Raw genomic sequence first — 19,235 nt, forward strand, 5'->3', positions numbered from 1 at the left:
GACATGGAGAGAGAAAAATCAACTCAGGGATCAAATGACAACAAACAGATCATGCAACAGCGGAGGTCCCTTTGAACCTTCCCGGTGCGGAAGTCAGCTTTTTTTCCACTCACTTTTCTTTTCTTTTCTTTTTTTTTTCATCCAGCGCTTCCCTCCCCCTTTCCACCGGAGATAAGCTTTCAACACGCTAAGCCCTGTAAAAACAGGCCGCGAGTGTTTAAGCTGAGAGCAGACTGCAAAGATGTCCCAGCGTGCTCTGCTGCACCAGGCGGCTCAGAACAGCGCTTCCTCTAATTTGTCTTAACTGGCCGCTTTTCGCTTTTTAAATGAACAAAATGACAAACAAACAAACAGACACGGCAGGCTGACATTTCCAGACCAAACCAAACCAAATCACTAACCACCTCAGACTTCATATACAATGTGATTTCATTGTGTACGCTGACACAGCAGTAATTAAGGAGGTCAGCATGTGGTGACCCAAATGTTGCAAGCCAGGAGAACAACTTAAGTTATAATTTATTTATATTTTTTTTTCTTCTGTCATTCATTCTAAATACTGGCTACCTTATTAAATGAAAACACAAATACACGCAGCCATGCAAACTCATCAGAGATGAAAAAGACGACACTGATGCAAATGATCCGTCTCTTTTTAGCCTTAACTAGCTTGAGTCAGTCTCTTTTAAACATTTCTATCATCTGACCAAATACCATGACAACTGGTGAAGTTCCTGTTATTTTATATAACAGCCTAAAGTAGATCAGTTCTCCAACATGTGGGCAGTAAAAGGTTATGACAGTAGATGAAGGTATATTTTTGCTTTCCTCCTTTCACTGAAAGGACACGCTGTAGAGTTGCAGACGTGCAAGTAGAAATATCTTCGCGCTATGAGGTCACAGACCAACAGGTTGGGTGCCAGTGAATCAATACGTAAGGCCTTTAGCAGCAACTAAAACAGGGGAGCATTTCCAATGGAAATGTTCAGATAACACAAATGCTTCACTCTATCAGTGAGATGTTTGAGTCTGGGTGGAGACAAGGAGGTCATCAGCTTGTTAGGGCTGGGAAAGAGGCTCAGTGTTCAACCTACAAGCAATGAGCGGCCGGGTGTAGGCTGCAAACGTGTGCCTCCGAGCCCCGTTGGCTGTAACATCAGTGCGTGACCCCTGCACTTCAACTGAAAGTCCCTATTTCCACTGTGAAGGTAGGTAACATTTGTCCGGTTTACTTTTTAGGAAAATTCAAAATTGCACACACACGCAGTTGTATTTTTACATGCTAGTTTATTGATTGTCATCCAGTGATTCCCCCCCGCCCCCCCGTGACCCTCGGGTTAAGTATCCCTGTTGCCGATCATTAGTGTTTTTCATTGCCAAAACAGAGTCAGTGATTCATCAGCTCCCAGGAGGTACATGTAAGATGATACAGAACCAGTTTGTGCAGCAGAATATCTACATGGTGCAGTCATTTTGCGATGTAAGGTCACCATTCCCCCCATAGTCAGAAAAAGTGGTCTTAAAACACATAAAACGCAGACAGCGGTATTTTTTTTTTTTTTTTTGTACAAATGTTAAGTGAAAGCTTACATTTATAGAAACTGCTTGGATGATGCACAAAATTCAGTTGAAAATGTCAGATGCACATTTGTCTTGCATAATAGGCCAGCCTGGGTTAAAATGACTTCAGGTGCACTTCTGTATATTTGTCTAATGCTTTAAAAAAAAAACATTTTACCAGATCATATAATACCATTCATGCAACAATGAAAACATGTTGGGTCATTTTCATGAGCAACAGACGAAGGTTGTTAAAGGCTCCTGGCAAACAGGTGGTGCTTTTCTGGCCAAGGAAAAGTCAAACAGAGACACTAAACTGCACAGTTTGTAGGCTTCAGTGTTTACCTGTCCCCTTCTGCTCCCATTTGAACAGGTGTCACTGTGTGTGTGCGTGTTAGATAAACTACAACCGCTTATTGTTGGGGCCATTACTTCAGAGTGAGACTCACTGTAACTCTATAGGTGTGGGTGAAGGGTCCGCCTCCCGTCTTCCGTCTCCTCTTCTTTCTCTTTCCACTCCCTCCTCCTTTGTCCCCGACTTCCGTTTATCGACACATGCCCCAGAGGGGACAAAGGGGGGATTTCCAAGAAGATAAGCCTCTTGTTTTCTGGTGACGGAAAAGACGCAGCGGAATATGTGAAGAGGAGTAAGAGGAGGACGAGAAGAAGAGAGGGCTTCACTTCATTTGGCAGCTAAAGATAATATTTATTTCCCTCCTTGTGCCGGCTATGAGGCAAAAACTGTACCATGTGGGGTAAAAATATAGTGCACACAGCAATTTGTGGTCACATATTAGCTTCTGAAACCCAAAGCCAGGACCCAGACTAATAAATCCTCTCTGGAACTACCTGCTATGTAAAAAGAGGTGACATATTTGATCTGTGCTGGGGAACCTTTACACCTGCTTTAAATATTATTTGACAGATAAAGAAGCTTAGGTCAACACCAACAGCATTATCAGCAGTGTCATTCATTTCTTATGTAACAGAGTCTAATAAACCCTGTTGACGCGGTAGTCCGCGCTCAACTAGAAGGACAGGGATATTGGATATGATAATCCAATAAAAAGTCAGTATCAGCTTGTCAAGTCATTACGTTTTTCTGACACCACAGGCATAAGAACATTGCTTCCACGGCCCATAAGCTCAAGGACAAACATATAAACGCAAAAACACACACACGTGGTTCGGCAGTAAACTGCAACCATACATTTGCCTGGTGGCAAGTCCGGCTGTTAAGGGCTCATTCCTCAATATCAACAGGAAGCCCCTCCTCTAGGAAGCTATTAACATGTTATGGGATCAAGTTCACAATGCGCTAAAGACACACACACACACACACACACACACACTGCACTTGTGTTCACTGTAAAGCAAGGTCTGTGTGCACTTAATGAGATCGAAGTGGAAGTGACGGTGGAAAGCGGTCATTAAGCATTGCCGTGTGATTCTCTCCTGCTTCCGTACACAAAAGGTTTTTTTGGCCACTGTTTGTGTGTTTCCATTCATAACAACACTTTGAGGCCTTCGGGGGAAACTTCAGCAAAGTGAAGTCATTTTGTCTGGTTCTGCCTTTTCCAAGAAGTTGTTTCTAGCTAGGGAGCAGCTACAGAATACGATTCTGTACTGCACATCCGCATTTTGTGGCGCGACACAGGTCAAAAGGGTCTCCAGTCAGGATGCGCTTACTCATTGGTTCAGGAGTTGTCGATGGTATGACGCAGCGGTGATGCTCAGCTGACGAGGAACGTTTCATCTTTTAGGAGTTTACCACTCCTCCTGTTACAGTGCCAAATGAGCCGAGCGCCCTCAGAGTCTTTGTAAGTGACAGACTTCATATATCACAGGGGTTTGTTCCTGAATGCGGGTAAAATTAAGCGAGGAGACAGAGGCAAATATTGCCACGTACTAAGGAGGGAGCATTTTGAGTTGATCGCTTTTGAGAAAGACTGGAATAAGGGGGGGGACTCACCTTAAGACACAGGTTTAGTACTTCAGGCATTGGAGGGGAGAAGAGTCACTGATCTTCATGTGAAAAGAAGTGTGTTGGGATTCAGGCATCTGATCAGGATGCTTCCAGGGCGCTTCAAGTGGAGCAAACACTCCTCCAATAAGGAACTGAAAAACACCGCTACAGACAAGGATGTCTGGGCTATTAGCCTGCTGTTATCGCCACCCAACTTTAGATAAGAGTAAGTAATGGTTGGAAGGACAGTCACGCACACAGAAATGAATATGGGCATGTGTTTTAGATGTTGCAATATGGTGTAAATATCATATCATGATCAAATACCAGATAGAAGAAGAATATATGGGAAATGTAGCTTTTGAATTCATTCATTCTCTGATTGATTCATGCTCTGAAACAAGGGCCTTGCAATGAACACAAACAGTCTCATGTTGTTCTAAAAATGTTCTGTTTTCTGTTTTTGTCTTTTTTTATATATATATTGCATTAAACAACAGGTCCTTCGACACTCCTACAGCCTCCTCTCCACAATTCGGTTCAACTGGCCTCGGGCCCTTTTTTTTTTTTTTTTTCTCCCTGCGGGCTGAACCACTTCATGTAAGTGGGGAAGAGAAAAAGGAGCAGGAGGAGGAAAACCAGTAAAGCCAGAGAGGAAGCGAAGGATGTGGTGGGGAGGGCAAACAGCAGCCAGCGGAGAGCTGCCTCTTTGTGTGGCTTTTTTTACGACTTCCTCCCGCCCCGGCCGCATCGTTCACCACACCCCCGCCACTGGAAAAACATAAACAGCTATAATCTGTACGCTGGGACACAGCAAGACAGGACATTTCGCAATGACAAGCGACACCAGTCGCATGAAGACCTTTGCGGGATACACCAAAGTTATGAACGGTAGCTGGATGGAAGCCCGCTACCACCTGCAAAATTACAATGACAAGTTAGGGAGGAGGAAACTCTTTTGCATTTTATAGATTTTATAAAGCTATGTTTCCCTTCTTGGGTAAAACATTGACTTTGTGTACGGCTTTTAAATCATAATGTCCATATATCTATATAAAAATAATAAAATTAGCATTTCCAGTTAAGACTTTCTATGTCGCATATGAGAACAAAACAACCTTCAACATTTTAAAATACACAAGGAATTGTGCAACTACTAAAAAACTCAAAATGGCAAAAATCCATGTAATTAGTGCAACATAGCATACTGTTTATTCATATAAATTATATTTACATGAGGAGGCAATATGTGCGCAGCTTGGGTTTAAAAATGGCATTTCGCAAACATGCGCCGTGGATACGATAAAAAACATTATTGCTTAAGCACCGAACTTCTAAAAACACCTGCTAATTTGCAAGTATGCACGTATACGCACACGCACAAAGAGGTCAGGCGGCCGACAAGAACAGTCTGTTTTCGTAGCTGCAGCTGTTCAGATTGGACGTACCATCCAAAGCAGCACACACTCATGCACACAGAGAAATGGAATGTCTGCTTGGCTGTACAGCTGGATGTCCTTAAGAGGTGAAGAAAGACACGGAGATAATATGCTGGTATTCCACACACACACACACACACACACACACACACACACACACACACACACACACACACACACACACACACACACACACACACACACACACAGGAAAACAGAAACTCACTTCAACCGCCGCCAGAATCCTGATTAACCCTTTGACCCCTGAGAAAGACCACCATGGTGGACATTTAAAAATCAAACCCACATGGGTGTTCATCAGTCTTTGGGTTAAGCAGGACAACAGTCCGTGTGTTTGTGTTGCAGTCTGAGAGGCAGCGGGGCCGTCCTCAAGTGAAACTGACAGGTGATCCATCCGTTTCGTCGCTCTCTGGACTTCTGGGCCTCTGTCCTGACTCGCGCACCTCTTTGAGGATCCGGGACTGGTGGAGGAGACACTCCTTCAGCTTGTCCTCAGTCAGGGTGAGACGCTCCTCCAGCACCGAAACAGTCTGTGTGAAGTGGTGGAGGTGGGAGGGCATAATAATTATACAGCAGCCTGAGCATAATTACAGAAGCAGAAATCAGACGAGCGAAGATCAGCCTGAGTGCCCTGAAATCAATCCTGTCACCCTTACGGAAAACGTTTAAGAGTAGGATTCAGAGTTCTCATGAAACACCAAAGCGTTCTGGACTCATCAACGAGGTTCTGATTATGTTATGTGGGGGCATGGGGGTAAATGTAACAACTCTTTTCTCATGAATGTGACAAGTACCAATTTTATTTTCTTGAGCAGATGTTGTGTTGCATGGAAGCGCAAAGCAAAATTAAACATGTTTACTTTCTTTTGTGTGCAGTAATATGCTAGATGTAGATAAATACAGCAGATGTGAAACGCAAAAAGCTACTAGTGACACCTGTTCAAACAGGTGCAGAAGCAGACAGATGAGCCATAAAAACCTACCTTTTATGGCTTCTGAATTCGTTTTTCAGGTCTTTTATTGGCCTCAGATGGCAAAAGGCTGCATGTTTGACTGAGGGGATTCAGAACTCGATTCAACTGACTTTTCAGTAAGAACACCAGATCAGATTTCAAACTGGACCTCACATTAGTGACATTTTGAATAGTGAATGAGGCGCTGGATTTGTCTACACGAGCGATGTTAATCAGAGCCCGTGACACATTAAACCTTTACTGATAACTGACCTGCGTGAGAATGTCCAACTGTTGAACAATGTGTCGCAAGGTAGAGTCCAGACTCGACGGATGACCGGAGAGAACTTCCAGTGGGTGCGTCTGCACTGTCTCCTCTTCCTCTCTCCTTCCTTTTCCTCCCTTGTCGGCTCCAGTCTGCCTCCCAGCCCCGCGAGCACTTTCACCTCCCGTCCATCCTTCCACCCTTGAACTGGCAAAATGACGTGTCGGCACACCGTTGGCATGGTGTCTGTCGGTGGGTTCCTCTGTGGGCCTCGAGCGCGTCCAGCTGTTTGAGAGCTGGAGATGAAAGCGAGACAGAAACTTTGAGTCTATACTTTCTTTGACATAGGCACTTTGCTCGGGTTTGCCATGAATTGGCTCCTCATCAAATGCTTTGTGCCCCACGAGAAACCCACGTTAAATCAAATCACCGCCGTGACAGTCAGACATTTAATTGAGGGCATGTCACTAAAAACAATGGGCTCTCAAAATAAAGCCCCATTGAAGGCGCTCCTACGTGCTCAGCTTGCTTCAGCTCCCTGCTGGAAATGCACAGGAAGCAAAGAGTGTAAGGAGACTACAAAATAATTGCTGAAGAAGATTGCACTGTGCACTCACTTTCATGTTAATTGGCATTTAAGTCTTAAACTGAGGTTACAAATTAGGGCCAGGTTATGGCCTCCAAAAACTACTACCAAGAGGGAAATCAGATGTGTTACGTTGATAGCTGATAGTGTGCGACGTGTAAAGACTCAAAAGAACCATGCCGAGTTCAGACTTAAAAGAAAAAAAGAAAAGGAAAAAAGCTCAGAGGGTCAAAAAAATGCAAGTTGGGCAAGACACTTTTCCACTGGAGTATCTAGGATGACTCACTATTTTCTAACAAAAAGACTACCATTGCGTGACAGTTACACATACTGCGGGGATATCAATACTGACACGCAAAGGTTTACTTCAGGTTGTTTTCATTCCTGTTTCTGGTACTTGCACCATGGTCGTCCTTGCCAAGGTTGTTGCACAGGTCAAGAAAGACGGCAAACTACTACTGGTCAGTAACCAAAAAGTAGTGTAGTGTGGTACCAGGTCGTAGCAAGAATTTATATGTATAATCTGACACAGCACCCAATACTGTACTGTTTGAACCCAGCATGGGAAGTATTATCTCTAAGACCATGTTAATTACACTGGTCATCCATAACATCATGCTTACGTCAGGAGAAGTAAATAACATTCATCATCTTGTGACAATTCAAAGTTCTGCTGGGAAACTTTTGGACCTGGCATTCATTCATGCGGATGTTACTTAGACCAGAACAGACAAAGATGCAGACTGACTCAGACGCACACTCAAAAACGCTTTAGGAACAACTCAAAAAACATCAAGAACAATGATGGTCATGCTATTATACCTGATAAGCATCTACTGCTGGTAATAACAAGAGTAACACTAACATTGCCACATTTGAAATGTACAGGAATCACAATGTGAGAGCATAAATCATAAGTGTTAATAAGCTTGACTAATGTGCAATGGTAATACATGATGATTTGTAGAGTTTGCCAACATCCTTCCTGTCTCATTGTTTTGTCAGCGGAGTAGGCCTTGAGCTTGTTGCAACTTGGCAGAAGTAGGTGGATGACTCACACTGCGGGATTACTGACTGAATGGCAGACTGTGACCGACTGACTACCTCCCCAGCTGAAGACAAGTTCAGAAGGTTACTTGCACAGTAAGTCAGGGAGAGCTACAGCAACAGAAGAGAAAATCGACTTCATTTAATCTTTGGTTTTATCAAGAGCATTCCTGATGAAGTGATTCTTTACATAAGCAAAGAAAAACATATAGCTAGGGGGCAGAAAACAGAGAGAACATAATATTCAGTTTAAGCAGAGACACGTTTTTATTTTTTTTTTCCAAGCAGCTTTACAGCAGGATTCGAGCAGTGGCTCTTCAAAAGCTCTCCTAAAGAACTAAATGTTAAAGTGCCTTGTTCAAGGACAAGCGCAATGTTTCTTACCTATCACTTTTAACAGCCACAAACTCTTGTGTCCACCACAGAGGTTTCACAGAAGTTAATGTCTGTTCTGGTGAATCGGATCACAAGTGTTAATATAACCAGGATGCACTGAGGATGCGAGATCCTATTTGGAGGTCACATTTGTCCGAATTCCTTGGGTCTCATGAACGCACAATGTTGCTCTTCAGACATTGCACCAATGTCTGTACAGTTTTTGTTTCTTAGCTGAAAGCCATGCATTATGGGTCGCCAAGCTCTTATTTGAAATCAAAACCACAGTCAACAATGCTGCACCATCTGCGTTAACCTGATGCTCCACGCTTGCTGTCAGTATGGTGACTGGTGGTAGAACCCAAAGTTATGGAGGGTGTTTCTTTGTGGTAAATGTTTGAGGAACCCATGTTTGCATCACATGTAAATCAACGGTATCAGTCAAATCTACTGGTTCTCACCTAAGCTGAGGTTAGCTCAGCTTGGTACCTTGTGCCCTTTGCCTGTTATGGCCAACACATCACAATTAGTCTCTTTTTGTGTGCAAGGCCTTGAAACTGCTGTTCATTTCCATGAATCTTTCAATGTGTCCATGGTTTTTCCATAAAAACGCATTAAGTCAGTAAATATGGCCCATAATAACTTCCTGTTAATAGTGAAAGTTAGAGCACTTCCACACGTACAATGTGAAGGGACCTCAAGGGATTGGGACTGAACAGCTGTGTAGCCTTAAGAAAATCCAGTTCTATTATTGACCACGGCCGGAGCGTGGCCTGGGAAATCAGGAAGTGATCAAAGCAGGAGTGACCCTTTGAAAAGCAAGCGCTGCTGTAATAAATCATTTTACCAAGCGGAGAGCAGTAAAGCACAGTGTAGCGTCAAAACTGACAAAAAAAAAAAAAAAAAATTTGCAGAAGAAGAACCCAAAAAGAAAGAAAAGAGCAGAGGATAAAGAAATGGCTCTTTAGTGAGGCTAAATTCAGCTTCAAGATGCGAGATGGTTCTCTCAGCAACTTATCTGGAACTGAGGAGGGAGATTTCTACAGTGCTGAGATGTTGATTAAAGTAAAAGAACCTAACCTGAACACAATATTTTGTTGGACTGATAGATTATTTACCTGATGGATTTACAATGGTCTTTATGAAGAATGAATGATTGTTTAAATGATTTCAGATGAACTATGTTCCTTTGCTACTACTATAAAAACACGGCGAGTGAAACAAAGTTGGGCTATCAGACAAAATAATAGCGGTGGTGTCTTATGTGAAGGGGTGTAGGTGGTGCATTGAGTGCACAGAGGGGAACAGAAGGGGGGGAATAAATGAGGGATGTGTCAGGAGGATGGAGGAGGAAGGAAGAGGGAGGGCAAAGAGGAGGAGGGTGTCACACATTCCTGGCCTAATGCATGGAGTAATCGATTCCGGCTTGCTTCCTGCACACTGTCCTCACTTCAAAGAGAAAATGGAGGGAGGCAGTAGAGGAAGGAGGACAGAGGGAGGAGTGTATGAGTGTGCGCAAAGAAACGGAGGAGGGCGGGTTGTGCTTCTCCTGAGAGGAGGTGAACAAAGCTGCGAGTGTGTGGATGGTGAGTCTCTCCTGCTATCTGTGCTCCTTTCTTCTCTCCCCCCCCCCCCCCCCTTTCTTTCTTCATCCTTAACTGCCACCCTCCCTTCCTCAGCCACATCTGGCCAACATCTGCTCAGCTCATTTACGCTCAGCAGATCCAGACCTCCAACCCCCCACCCGTGCGCCCCCTGCCCCTCCATCAGGAAGTTTGGGTGCAATCAAATGTTCAACAGGCAAGGTACCCCAGCTGGTCTGCGTGTCCATCGACGCACACGCACACTTCAGTCGGGACACACTAAAACACACAGTGAAGAATATGTGAAGCCAGTGCTTCCTGCAGCAGCCACAGAGGACTTCATAAATAAACAATAATTCAGGAAGCGTAATAAGCAATCAAAAATATTAATACTTACACAACAAATAAGTAAATTAGTAACAAGTTGGACCCATGTAAGGGGGCACTGAGGTTGTGGTTCACTGGTGCCAAAAGTTACACAGAAGACAAAACAAAAACATGCAGAACAGCCATAAAAGTTTATTCAATCAAATGTACTGAGTAAAGCACCCATTACATCCGAGACATGCAACAGGAGTTTAATGCTTTACCTCAAGGCACACTGAGCTCCAGACGGTTCAAACAAGAACCTCATAGCTACAAGGACCATTTCTGAGATAAACATCATGAGCTCTTAGCTTTGCACAGTGTCAGGGTTCATGTCTCACTGCGACGGTGGTCACACGGGGCAGGAAAGTGGTGGTGGCGCGCTGCCAGTAGGGTTTTCTATGCGATGGCGAGGTTACGTGGCAGAGCACAGCAAAGCAGGAACTACACTCTGTGGTGATAAGGGGACAATGGGAGAGTGACCCAGTATTCTAAGTGACCTATCATTACTGTCTCTCTATGGCGTAAGGGATCAAGTTACATGTGTTCACCTTACGCTGCTTTTCACTCCTCAGCCGATAATCAGATGCAACACGAAACACAGACTTGAGTATCTAATAACTAACTGGCACTAGTAAATACTAATCAGCGAGAACTTGACTGCAGCAGATTTGCCTAAAATGGCAACGCTGCCAGATGAGCAGTCTGAATTAAAATGTTAACAGTGGCTGTGATGTTTTGGATCAAAAGGAGAGGAAATAGATCACAAATGGCCTCGCCTCCACTTGTAAATCAAATCACAGATGTCTGATCAAAAACACGATTAGCATCAGCACCAGAATTATCTGCGTCCTCTCGTTTTGGCAGGAAACCTCAGACACTGTGGCCCATACATAAAGAAGCTGTTTGATCTTAATTGAGGGTCCTCTCTGATGTAGCTCCTCCCCTCAACCCCTCCCCCTGGGAAGAGGTTGAGAGAAGGCCACCTGAAGCCTCAAACTCATCTTTAAAAAAATCAGCCTGACTGTGTGATGTGACCAAAAGTCCAAAGCTTGTAAGTAAAACTACTGTTTTACCTTTCCACCAATAATCATTTCATCAGGCCAATGTCATTTAAGGTTGTATAACATTATATGCATTATATACATATATATATATGTTGCATTATTGGATGCATTTAAATGAAAAAGAATAAGATAAACTCCTCCAACAAAAGCTCTTCAAGGCTGAATTCATGGGTAAAAGTTGAACCATCGCAGAGACATTCAGTTAGCGTTTGTTAGCGTCATATTAGTTTCATCGGCAGGAAAAAAAAGAGTTGCCTTGCAAGGCAGCCTGATTCTCACAGGAACACTAGATCGTGCCAGCTCCATTTCGCTAGGCCTCAAGGCCAAACCACGGTGGTTCAACCATCCATCATCTAGGAAGCCACTGGTAGCTGCAGCTGAGTTTTGGGTGTGAGACAGTCTATGGTGACAACAAAGTGACGGATCATTTAAAAAATGTAAATTTAAAAAACAATGGTGTGCAACAATAGCATAGTGGAGCTCCGTGTAATGGACAACGTGTCTGGCTAGCTTAACCTTTAGCTTAACGGATGTGCTCCACTGACAGTGTTCCTCATTCATTTACTGGAGGGGCGTCACTGGTCTTTGTCCAGACACCTGAACACTTCCTGGGCACATTGCAGTTGCCCACTGATCCAAGTCTGCATACTTGGATGTGTTAAATCCATAGAATATTTTTTGAAAGTGCATTCTGAAAGAAAAAGGGAAATCAACGGAAACAAGATGCAGGCTTTTCAATGCCAGGGCGTTAAAGGTGTGGAATACGTTTAACTGATAGTAGTTGGCATGATAATCATTATATATAAGATCATGTATATATAAGATCAGGATCATGATAATAATTATATATCCACCTTACTCCTGGGGGCGCTGGTGTAGAAACGATTATGGGCGGAACTTCCTGTGAGACACCGGAAGCAGCACTGAGCCATTGGTTGCTAGCGGGTTTCATTTTCTGTAGTGGTTTATTTGAACATTGCACTGTTTAAATTTCTTAACAATGACCAGCCCCCGTAGTTAAAAACCAAACAAAGTTTAACATGCGGCAAAATCGATGCTGTATCGGAAGAAAAAGTATTGTGATATACTACCATATCAACATTTTTTCCTACCCCTTTGCACCACAGACTAGGAGAGAGTGTTGTTGGGAGAATCGGTTTAGTTTCTACCACCTACCCAGGGATCAGGAACACAGAAGGATGTGGCAGAAAAACCTCAACCTAAAAAGACTAGTGCACGTTATACATGCACTCATATAATTTCTTTGACAAAAATCCCACAGAGGAACACCCGCATCCTACTTTGTGGGCTGGTCAAAGCACTGGAGAAGAGACACTGTCGCGAAGGAGGAGTGATAGCACAAGAACATCAACAGCTATGATTTCATGTGTATGGAAGACACTGTAGTATTAGTCAGGCAACATAACATAATTTCCAGCACATAACATATAATAAAATTGTTCAACGATGCAGTATTTTAATCTTAATCTAAATAAATGCAACCAACCTTATTGCTATGTCGGTACTGATACGCCTCAGAGCTTTTAAGATTTTTAGGGAGGCTTTGTCAAATATGAACATTCTCAGTACAAGAATTTGGCTTCAGTGTATGAATACAAGACTCACAAGAAAATTAAACATAACCTTGACACTCTTTCCGGTATCAGACAGTACATGAGGTACTGATGATGCTCTGATGAGAAAAGAGCACATTCTGCACAGGATGTCATGTAATAGTGTTAATAAATCAGTCTCAGTGGCTGGAGGAAATCCTTTCAAGAAAAAAGGAAAAAAGAAATCAAAGGGGCAATTAGCTGGCTCTGAAAAATAAGAAAGTAAATCCAAGACAGAGGGACATTGGTTTTACTTTCTTATTACAGTTGCACACATGAGGACCAGGTTGCCCTCTGGACACAGCAAACATTAATTGTGTGAGATACACGCATAGTACTGGCTGCCAGTTGTTGCTAACACGGAGACACGCACATTTGCTCCATTATCCACTCAGCAACCGCACACCACTCACACAGCTGGAGTCACTCTCAAGAATTCTTCGTTAGATTAACAACACACTGAGCCCTATTCTTCTCGACACAGCCACACAGTCGTGGCCTTCTTCAATTCAGAGAAATTCAAAAAAGTTGGAACTGCATTGAAAAAAAAATGAAGGGCCTGGGCTGGAGTGCGCATGGAGTTTCAGTGATCTGGTGGGTCATGTAATTGCAAACGACGGCAGTCAATTTCACTCTTCATCATGTGATTGTGGTGGCACGGGTGGGGGGGGGGTCGGCGGTCAGCTCTGCAAAATCTTAAGTGTTTTTTTGTGTGTGTAAATGTAAGCCGAGCATTTTCCTAGGTCTTACCCAGAGATGTGACACATCATGACAATACTTTAACTGGAAATACACTATACTAGCCAATCACGGATAGCATGTGAAAGTAGAAAAATATTGCCAGTTTTGTGACATTAATGACTGCATGGGTAAATTTGTTGCACATAATGTATATATTTTTTCCTATTATGATATGGATCCCCCTGGCTCCGGAATAAATAGAATTATTATTATTATTATCATCACAACAAATGTTCCTCATATATAAGATTTATGCAACAAAGACCCTCGTTGACTCAGCTGTTGGCTGCTGCAACCATGTCAGTATTATCAGTAATTTATGCAGAAATGACGGAAGATGTGGATTCAGTCCCAATGGCAGGCATGACTGATTCCTGAAAATGTGTGAAGACCGGCAGATGGGGAAAGAAAAAGAGAGAGTGGGGAAGGGAGACTGAGTTATATGATATAATGGTTGGGGGTATACACTAAGTTGACAGTGTATTAGGTACGCCTGGCTAAACCTTATGTGTCCAGTACTGCTCTGCCATTCATCTTCCCTTAATGGAAGTTGTTTTTAAAAGAAAAAAAAAAACACAACAGACTACAAGCTCTAAAACTCAACATTTGTCCAAACCAGTTGAAGTAACTAAATCATTCTAACTTTCACACAGGGTTGGTAGTTAGCTGCACCTTTAATTGCACTGGGTATATATATACCTTGCTATGCCAGTCAGTCAGTTTACATACATGCTGTACTGTGCCTACCCATGATATCAAATCTGTTAGGTTGCAATTTTGTTTGAGGTAATATTAAGCTGATCAGTACTCACAGCACCTATAGTGCCTTTAGCTTTGGCACATCAAAGGAATCAACACCTAAGATGCATCAGTTGGTGTATATGAATACTTCTACAAAATGAAATGATAATCAATCAACAGTGGTACAGAGATATATTGCCAGCTGGACCAAAACAGGGAAACCAACAAATGAACCAACACCGGCAAACCTGGAGCTGTTCCAGTACCATTACAAACACTGCTATTCCAACCAAATGGATGATTAAGAACAAATGAATGTGACTAGTGATTAGTTAGTGTAACCAATTTGGAAATAATGTACGCTGCTGATAAAAAGGTGGAGGCCAATTACTGCAGTCCCTTCAACACACTGCAGATGCATGCAAAGAGAAGATATAACAGCTTAAGGATGGAGAGAGAAAGCAAGTCATAGACAAAGAGAGGAAAGACTAGTTGTAAGTGTGAAGATAAACTTGCTACTCTGACCCGCTTCTGCGAGATGAATCAGTGGCCATCTGTCATCAAATCCCACCGAGAATTTAGATGTGTCATTGCCCAGTCCTGCTTAGCTCACAGACAGACGGGGAAAGAAAAAGGTAAAAAACAGACATGCCGACAAAGGTGAAGCGTCACCACTCCAATCTGTCTTGTCGCTCATACCAAAGAGTGCCGAGTTTATTAGAGAATGTAATGCGGACTGGAGGACCACTCTGACAAAATGACTGAAAAACTCTGCAGAATGAATGAAGTAAAAACGAATCTTTATCATATACTTTTTGGCAGTCACCAAGCTGATGGTCGGCCTTCGGCCAATGTCAGGTCATCAGTGACTGCACGTCGCCCTATTTCTTCTGCAGAATACCTGCACTGTTGGTACCAGTTGGACCCTTGTTGGCAGTTTTTTACATCAGTCCAACGTGTTGAATCTGTAGCAGAGCTCGTTGGAGAGCAGTCAGCCTTTGTCTCCGCTAATTTGTTGATCTGGGTTTGGTATGTCTGGGCCTTAAACAAAGTTACCAAGTTGTTTAAAGTTGAGGAGGACAGTCACAAAATTGGAATTCTAGTGTCAGATCAAAATAAAATGGATGCAAAAATTAACATTAACATTCACTGGGTGGCCAGACAAACCCAAATGAGGGCTTATGTTATTTGGAAATATATATTTGCTAATATGCTCAGAAGCGGTGTGTAGGATTTGGTGGCATTCAGTGGTCAGGTTGCAGACTGCTATGAACTGAATAACCTTCCTTCATAAAGGGAAATGAACCCTCCACAAAATCACCCAAAGAGTTTTAATGCTCAGTGTGTTTCAGTATGAGTGGTGTTGAGGGAGCTAAGCTATTAACCATTTTAACATTTATGGGAATTAACTCATTTTTGGTGCTCGGTCTGTCTAAAGTAGAAAGATGGTGGTGTAAAATGACATTTCAGACTGTCTGGATAGATTAGAGTGAAACATGTAGGCGTAGCTTAATGGGCAGGACACAGTACTTACATTAATAGGGTTAAAGGTTATCACTCAGGCTAAAAATAGACACAGTGTTGACAATTGAGAGTTTTGGATGAAAGCATTCTCCAAAAAAAGGTTGCTCAGTGTTAATTATATAGGGTCAAGCACTCTCAGCGTAGGTGTGGAAACAGGCTTTGTTGGCCATGAAGTGGATTTATTTTTTGCCACTGCACAATAACAGCCTATCATTACCTGCTTCAGGCCTGAAGATGCCTTACATGTATTCGTACCCCTTTAAGAAGAATGAGTCACAATGAGGACAAGTCGTGATCTGTCTGAAAAGCTCTCATTATCAGCTCTGCTTGAAAAACATCTAATGTCCTTGATGCATGGGCCACAAACTGTGGATTATTTTTGATTCAGAATTTTACAATAGCTGTAAATGTCCAAATAAAGAAAGCAGATTTAGTAATTATTTTTAAGCTGCAGTGTTTAAATGAAATCCTAAGGTCACATACTGTTTAAATAAGACCAGGTGAATATGTAATCAGATCTTTGGTACAGCCATTCAGGTGTCAATCCAATCATTCCAGCTTGCTTGGCGTTTTGAAAAAGTGCTCTATGATCTGGAGTCCCTGTGCCCAGTTTTCAGAGGACCCTCCACCCACATAATAACATCATGCCAAAGATGAGTCATCATCATGGGACACACAAGTTATTCTAGTCAGCTTCCATGAAGAGAGGAAGCGGAGGTGTGTTAGGGATGCAATAGAAAGAATGTAGGGACAGAAGGAGAAGCACATACACGGGTTTCTCTGCACAGTCATACACATATATACAGTTAGGTCCATATATATTTGCAAAGTGACACAAGTTTTGTTATTTTAGCCGTTTACCAAAAAAATGTTCAAGATACAGTTGTATATTCAATATGGGCTTAAAGTGAAAGTGCAAAGCTGTAATTTCATTGTATTCACATCCAAATTGCAGGAAAGGTTTAGGAATTGCAGCTCTTTAATATGTAGCCACCTCTCTTTCAAGGGACCAAAAGCAATTGGACAGTGGGCTGCATCGGTTATTCCTTCATTAATCCTTAATCATTTAAGCAGGTAAAAGATCTGGAGTTGATTCCACTTGTGGCATTTGCACTTGGAAACTGTTGCTGTGAATCCACAACATGTGGTCAAAGGAGATCTCAGTGAAAGCATAACAGACAATCCTTGGGCTGAAAAAAAAAAAAAAATCTATCAGAGGGATAGCAGTAATCTAAAGTTTGGTCAATTCTGAGACAGGGCAAAACACACTGGTAACCTCGGGAACTCAAAAAGGCCTAGAAGTTCACAGACCAGTGGTGGATGATGAAGAACCCTATTAAGAAGCCCACTGTGAAGAAAAACACTTCACAACATCCAACAAAGTGAAGTTCACTTTCAAATCGAAACTGGTGGCATGTAGAGTCTATGAGGATTATGTCACTGTCCAAATATATATGGGCCTAACTGTATAAGGGCACACACCAACACATCGATTGCAATCGACCAACACATCGATTGCAACGCCCATAAAGTCAAACATGTGAGCAACTTCATGTGTTGAAGGAAAACATTCTGTTCACAGCCATGGGCGTATTTACATAGTTTTTGTCATTATTCATTTACCACAGTTTACATAACAAGTTACTGAGTGTAATCTTCATTAATATGAGGCAATAACAAGGCCCCCAGTTTGATTGCTTCTTGTGTTCCAATGTAATGTTATCTGAATGTAAGCATACAGATAATGTGATACATGAGACTATTAGAGTGGACCATTAACCCACCAGCAAGGTGCCAAAACTCAAAGCTTTAGCTGTACATTTAGTTCTATTATTTATTATTATTGTCAAATTGTCGTGTCTCAGCTCATGATGAAATCCTCTAGTCAAAATGCTAATTAACTCTTTTATTGTGAGCAATTCACTAGAAAAATGTAGGTTCCAAAGCAAATTACGAAATGGCTTTTAAATATTTCATAAAGTAGAAGATATTATGAAATGTGACGGGTCTTCTGTAAACAGAACATTTTACAGCCAGAAACAGTAAATCCAATGTTTGTCTGATAATTTCTTTTCTTCCTTCATTTTAATTTATGTCAGACAAATTTTCCATTGGAAACAATACCTTTTCCCCACCAAGTGCACTTTTGTCAGTGATTACAACAGTCATTTAATAGGTCACCCATGTAACAGACAGACATGCTGTGGTGGAAATAAACAAGCATGTGTGGCAGCGTGGCCGCAATACATGGGAGCAGGAAGCTATTAACATGGCATTACCAGACCAACAAGGGGCAGGAAATTAAATTTTGCTGCCTCTGAGAAGGTTATGTCCCAGCCCTCCCTCTTGGTGGGTAATTGATTATTATGGTTTTCCACAGCTCCTGTGCCCTTATATATTTCACTAGAATATTTCACAATCCCTATACTTTCTAGACAAAGCCTACTATTCATTGAATTTCAGAATGTACCAGCTTTATATTTTCATTGGTGGAAATATTCTTAGACTTTATTGTTGGCAAATAGGTTAGTGACTTAGTAATTTGAATGTTGCACTGTTGCAATGTTGAATCTGTCTAGTTGCATTGAAAGTGATTTGTATGAACTTAAAATGTCAAACTGTAGTGAGTATCAATACTGGAATAAAATCTCATTGATACCATTGATATCCACATCGTCCTCATGATAGTATAACTTCATTACATCTAACAGTAAACCAATGGTGTTAGAGCAACACACCGACATGGCCCACTGGTTAATTAAATCCATCAAAAGGAAAGGAAATTCATTAAACAGAGACTAAACTGCTTGCTTTTGCACATACAGTAATGTAACAGCTAACCAATCGCGGCTTTTCATGTAAAACCATATATCCACCATAAGAAGAGACGGTATGACCAAGATTTGTTTTCTGGACTACAGGCCCTAACAGTGATGTGGCATAAACTCCCAGCTGTATGTAGGTCTAGCAAAAGTCAGGCATATTTTACAGCCTTTTGTTCCTAACGGACAGTCAATGTTGCCTGACAAAAAGCTTGTTGATCATTAACATTAAACTCCAGCTAGGTCGTGTCAACTTACTTTACACCAAGATAAGAGGACAAAGCAAACATAAGCTGCATCCACCTGGACTATGACGATGACAACTAAAGGGCTCTAAAAGTCTACGCCGAATACTTATGGAAGATTAAATGTACAGTATGTCAAGGTCATAACTACACCAATGAAGTAGGTTGCAGTAGGTTATCTTTGTTCTGCCATGGCAGGAGGTGGCAGGAATGCGTTTTTTTGATTTAGCTGTGATTCTGCTCAACACCCACACAGAAAATATGCTCAGCCTGCAGCGAACAAATGCAACGGCGGCTTTATATGCACCATTACACAAACTC

At 42.1% G+C, this 19,235-nt stretch overlaps 1 protein-coding gene and 1 long non-coding RNA gene across 3 annotated transcripts in view; one reads left to right on the forward strand and one right to left on the reverse strand.

The window, feature by feature from the left end:
- The first annotated feature begins 1,339 nt into the window (after positions 1-1,339).
- LOC125014380 lies at positions 1,340-5,140 on the forward strand. Its single transcript, XR_007113504.1, has 2 exons — positions 1,340-3,752; positions 4,027-5,140. It is a non-coding gene; the product is annotated as an uncharacterized LOC125014380 (long non-coding RNA).
- Positions 4,707-19,235, reverse strand: part of poc1b (POC1 centriolar protein B) — a 44,521-nt gene continuing 29,992 nt past the window's right edge. Inside the window, exons 11-12 of one of the 2 annotated variants that reach the window (XM_047595370.1) lie at positions 6,213-6,500; positions 4,707-5,516 (exon numbers count right to left, since the gene is read on the reverse strand). In XM_047595370.1, the coding sequence (XP_047451326.1) occupies positions 5,355-5,516; positions 6,213-6,500 (450 nt within the window). In that variant the 3' untranslated portion in view covers positions 4,707-5,354. Of the gene's footprint in view, positions 5,564-6,212; positions 6,501-19,235 lie in introns of both variants that reach the window. The other variant, XM_047595371.1, reaches the window with a different exon arrangement.

Source organism: Mugil cephalus, chromosome 10, assembly GCF_022458985.1.
Source record: "Mugil cephalus isolate CIBA_MC_2020 chromosome 10, CIBA_Mcephalus_1.1, whole genome shotgun sequence".
In the NCBI taxonomy this organism is placed as follows: domain Eukaryota; kingdom Metazoa; phylum Chordata; class Actinopteri; order Mugiliformes; family Mugilidae; genus Mugil; species Mugil cephalus.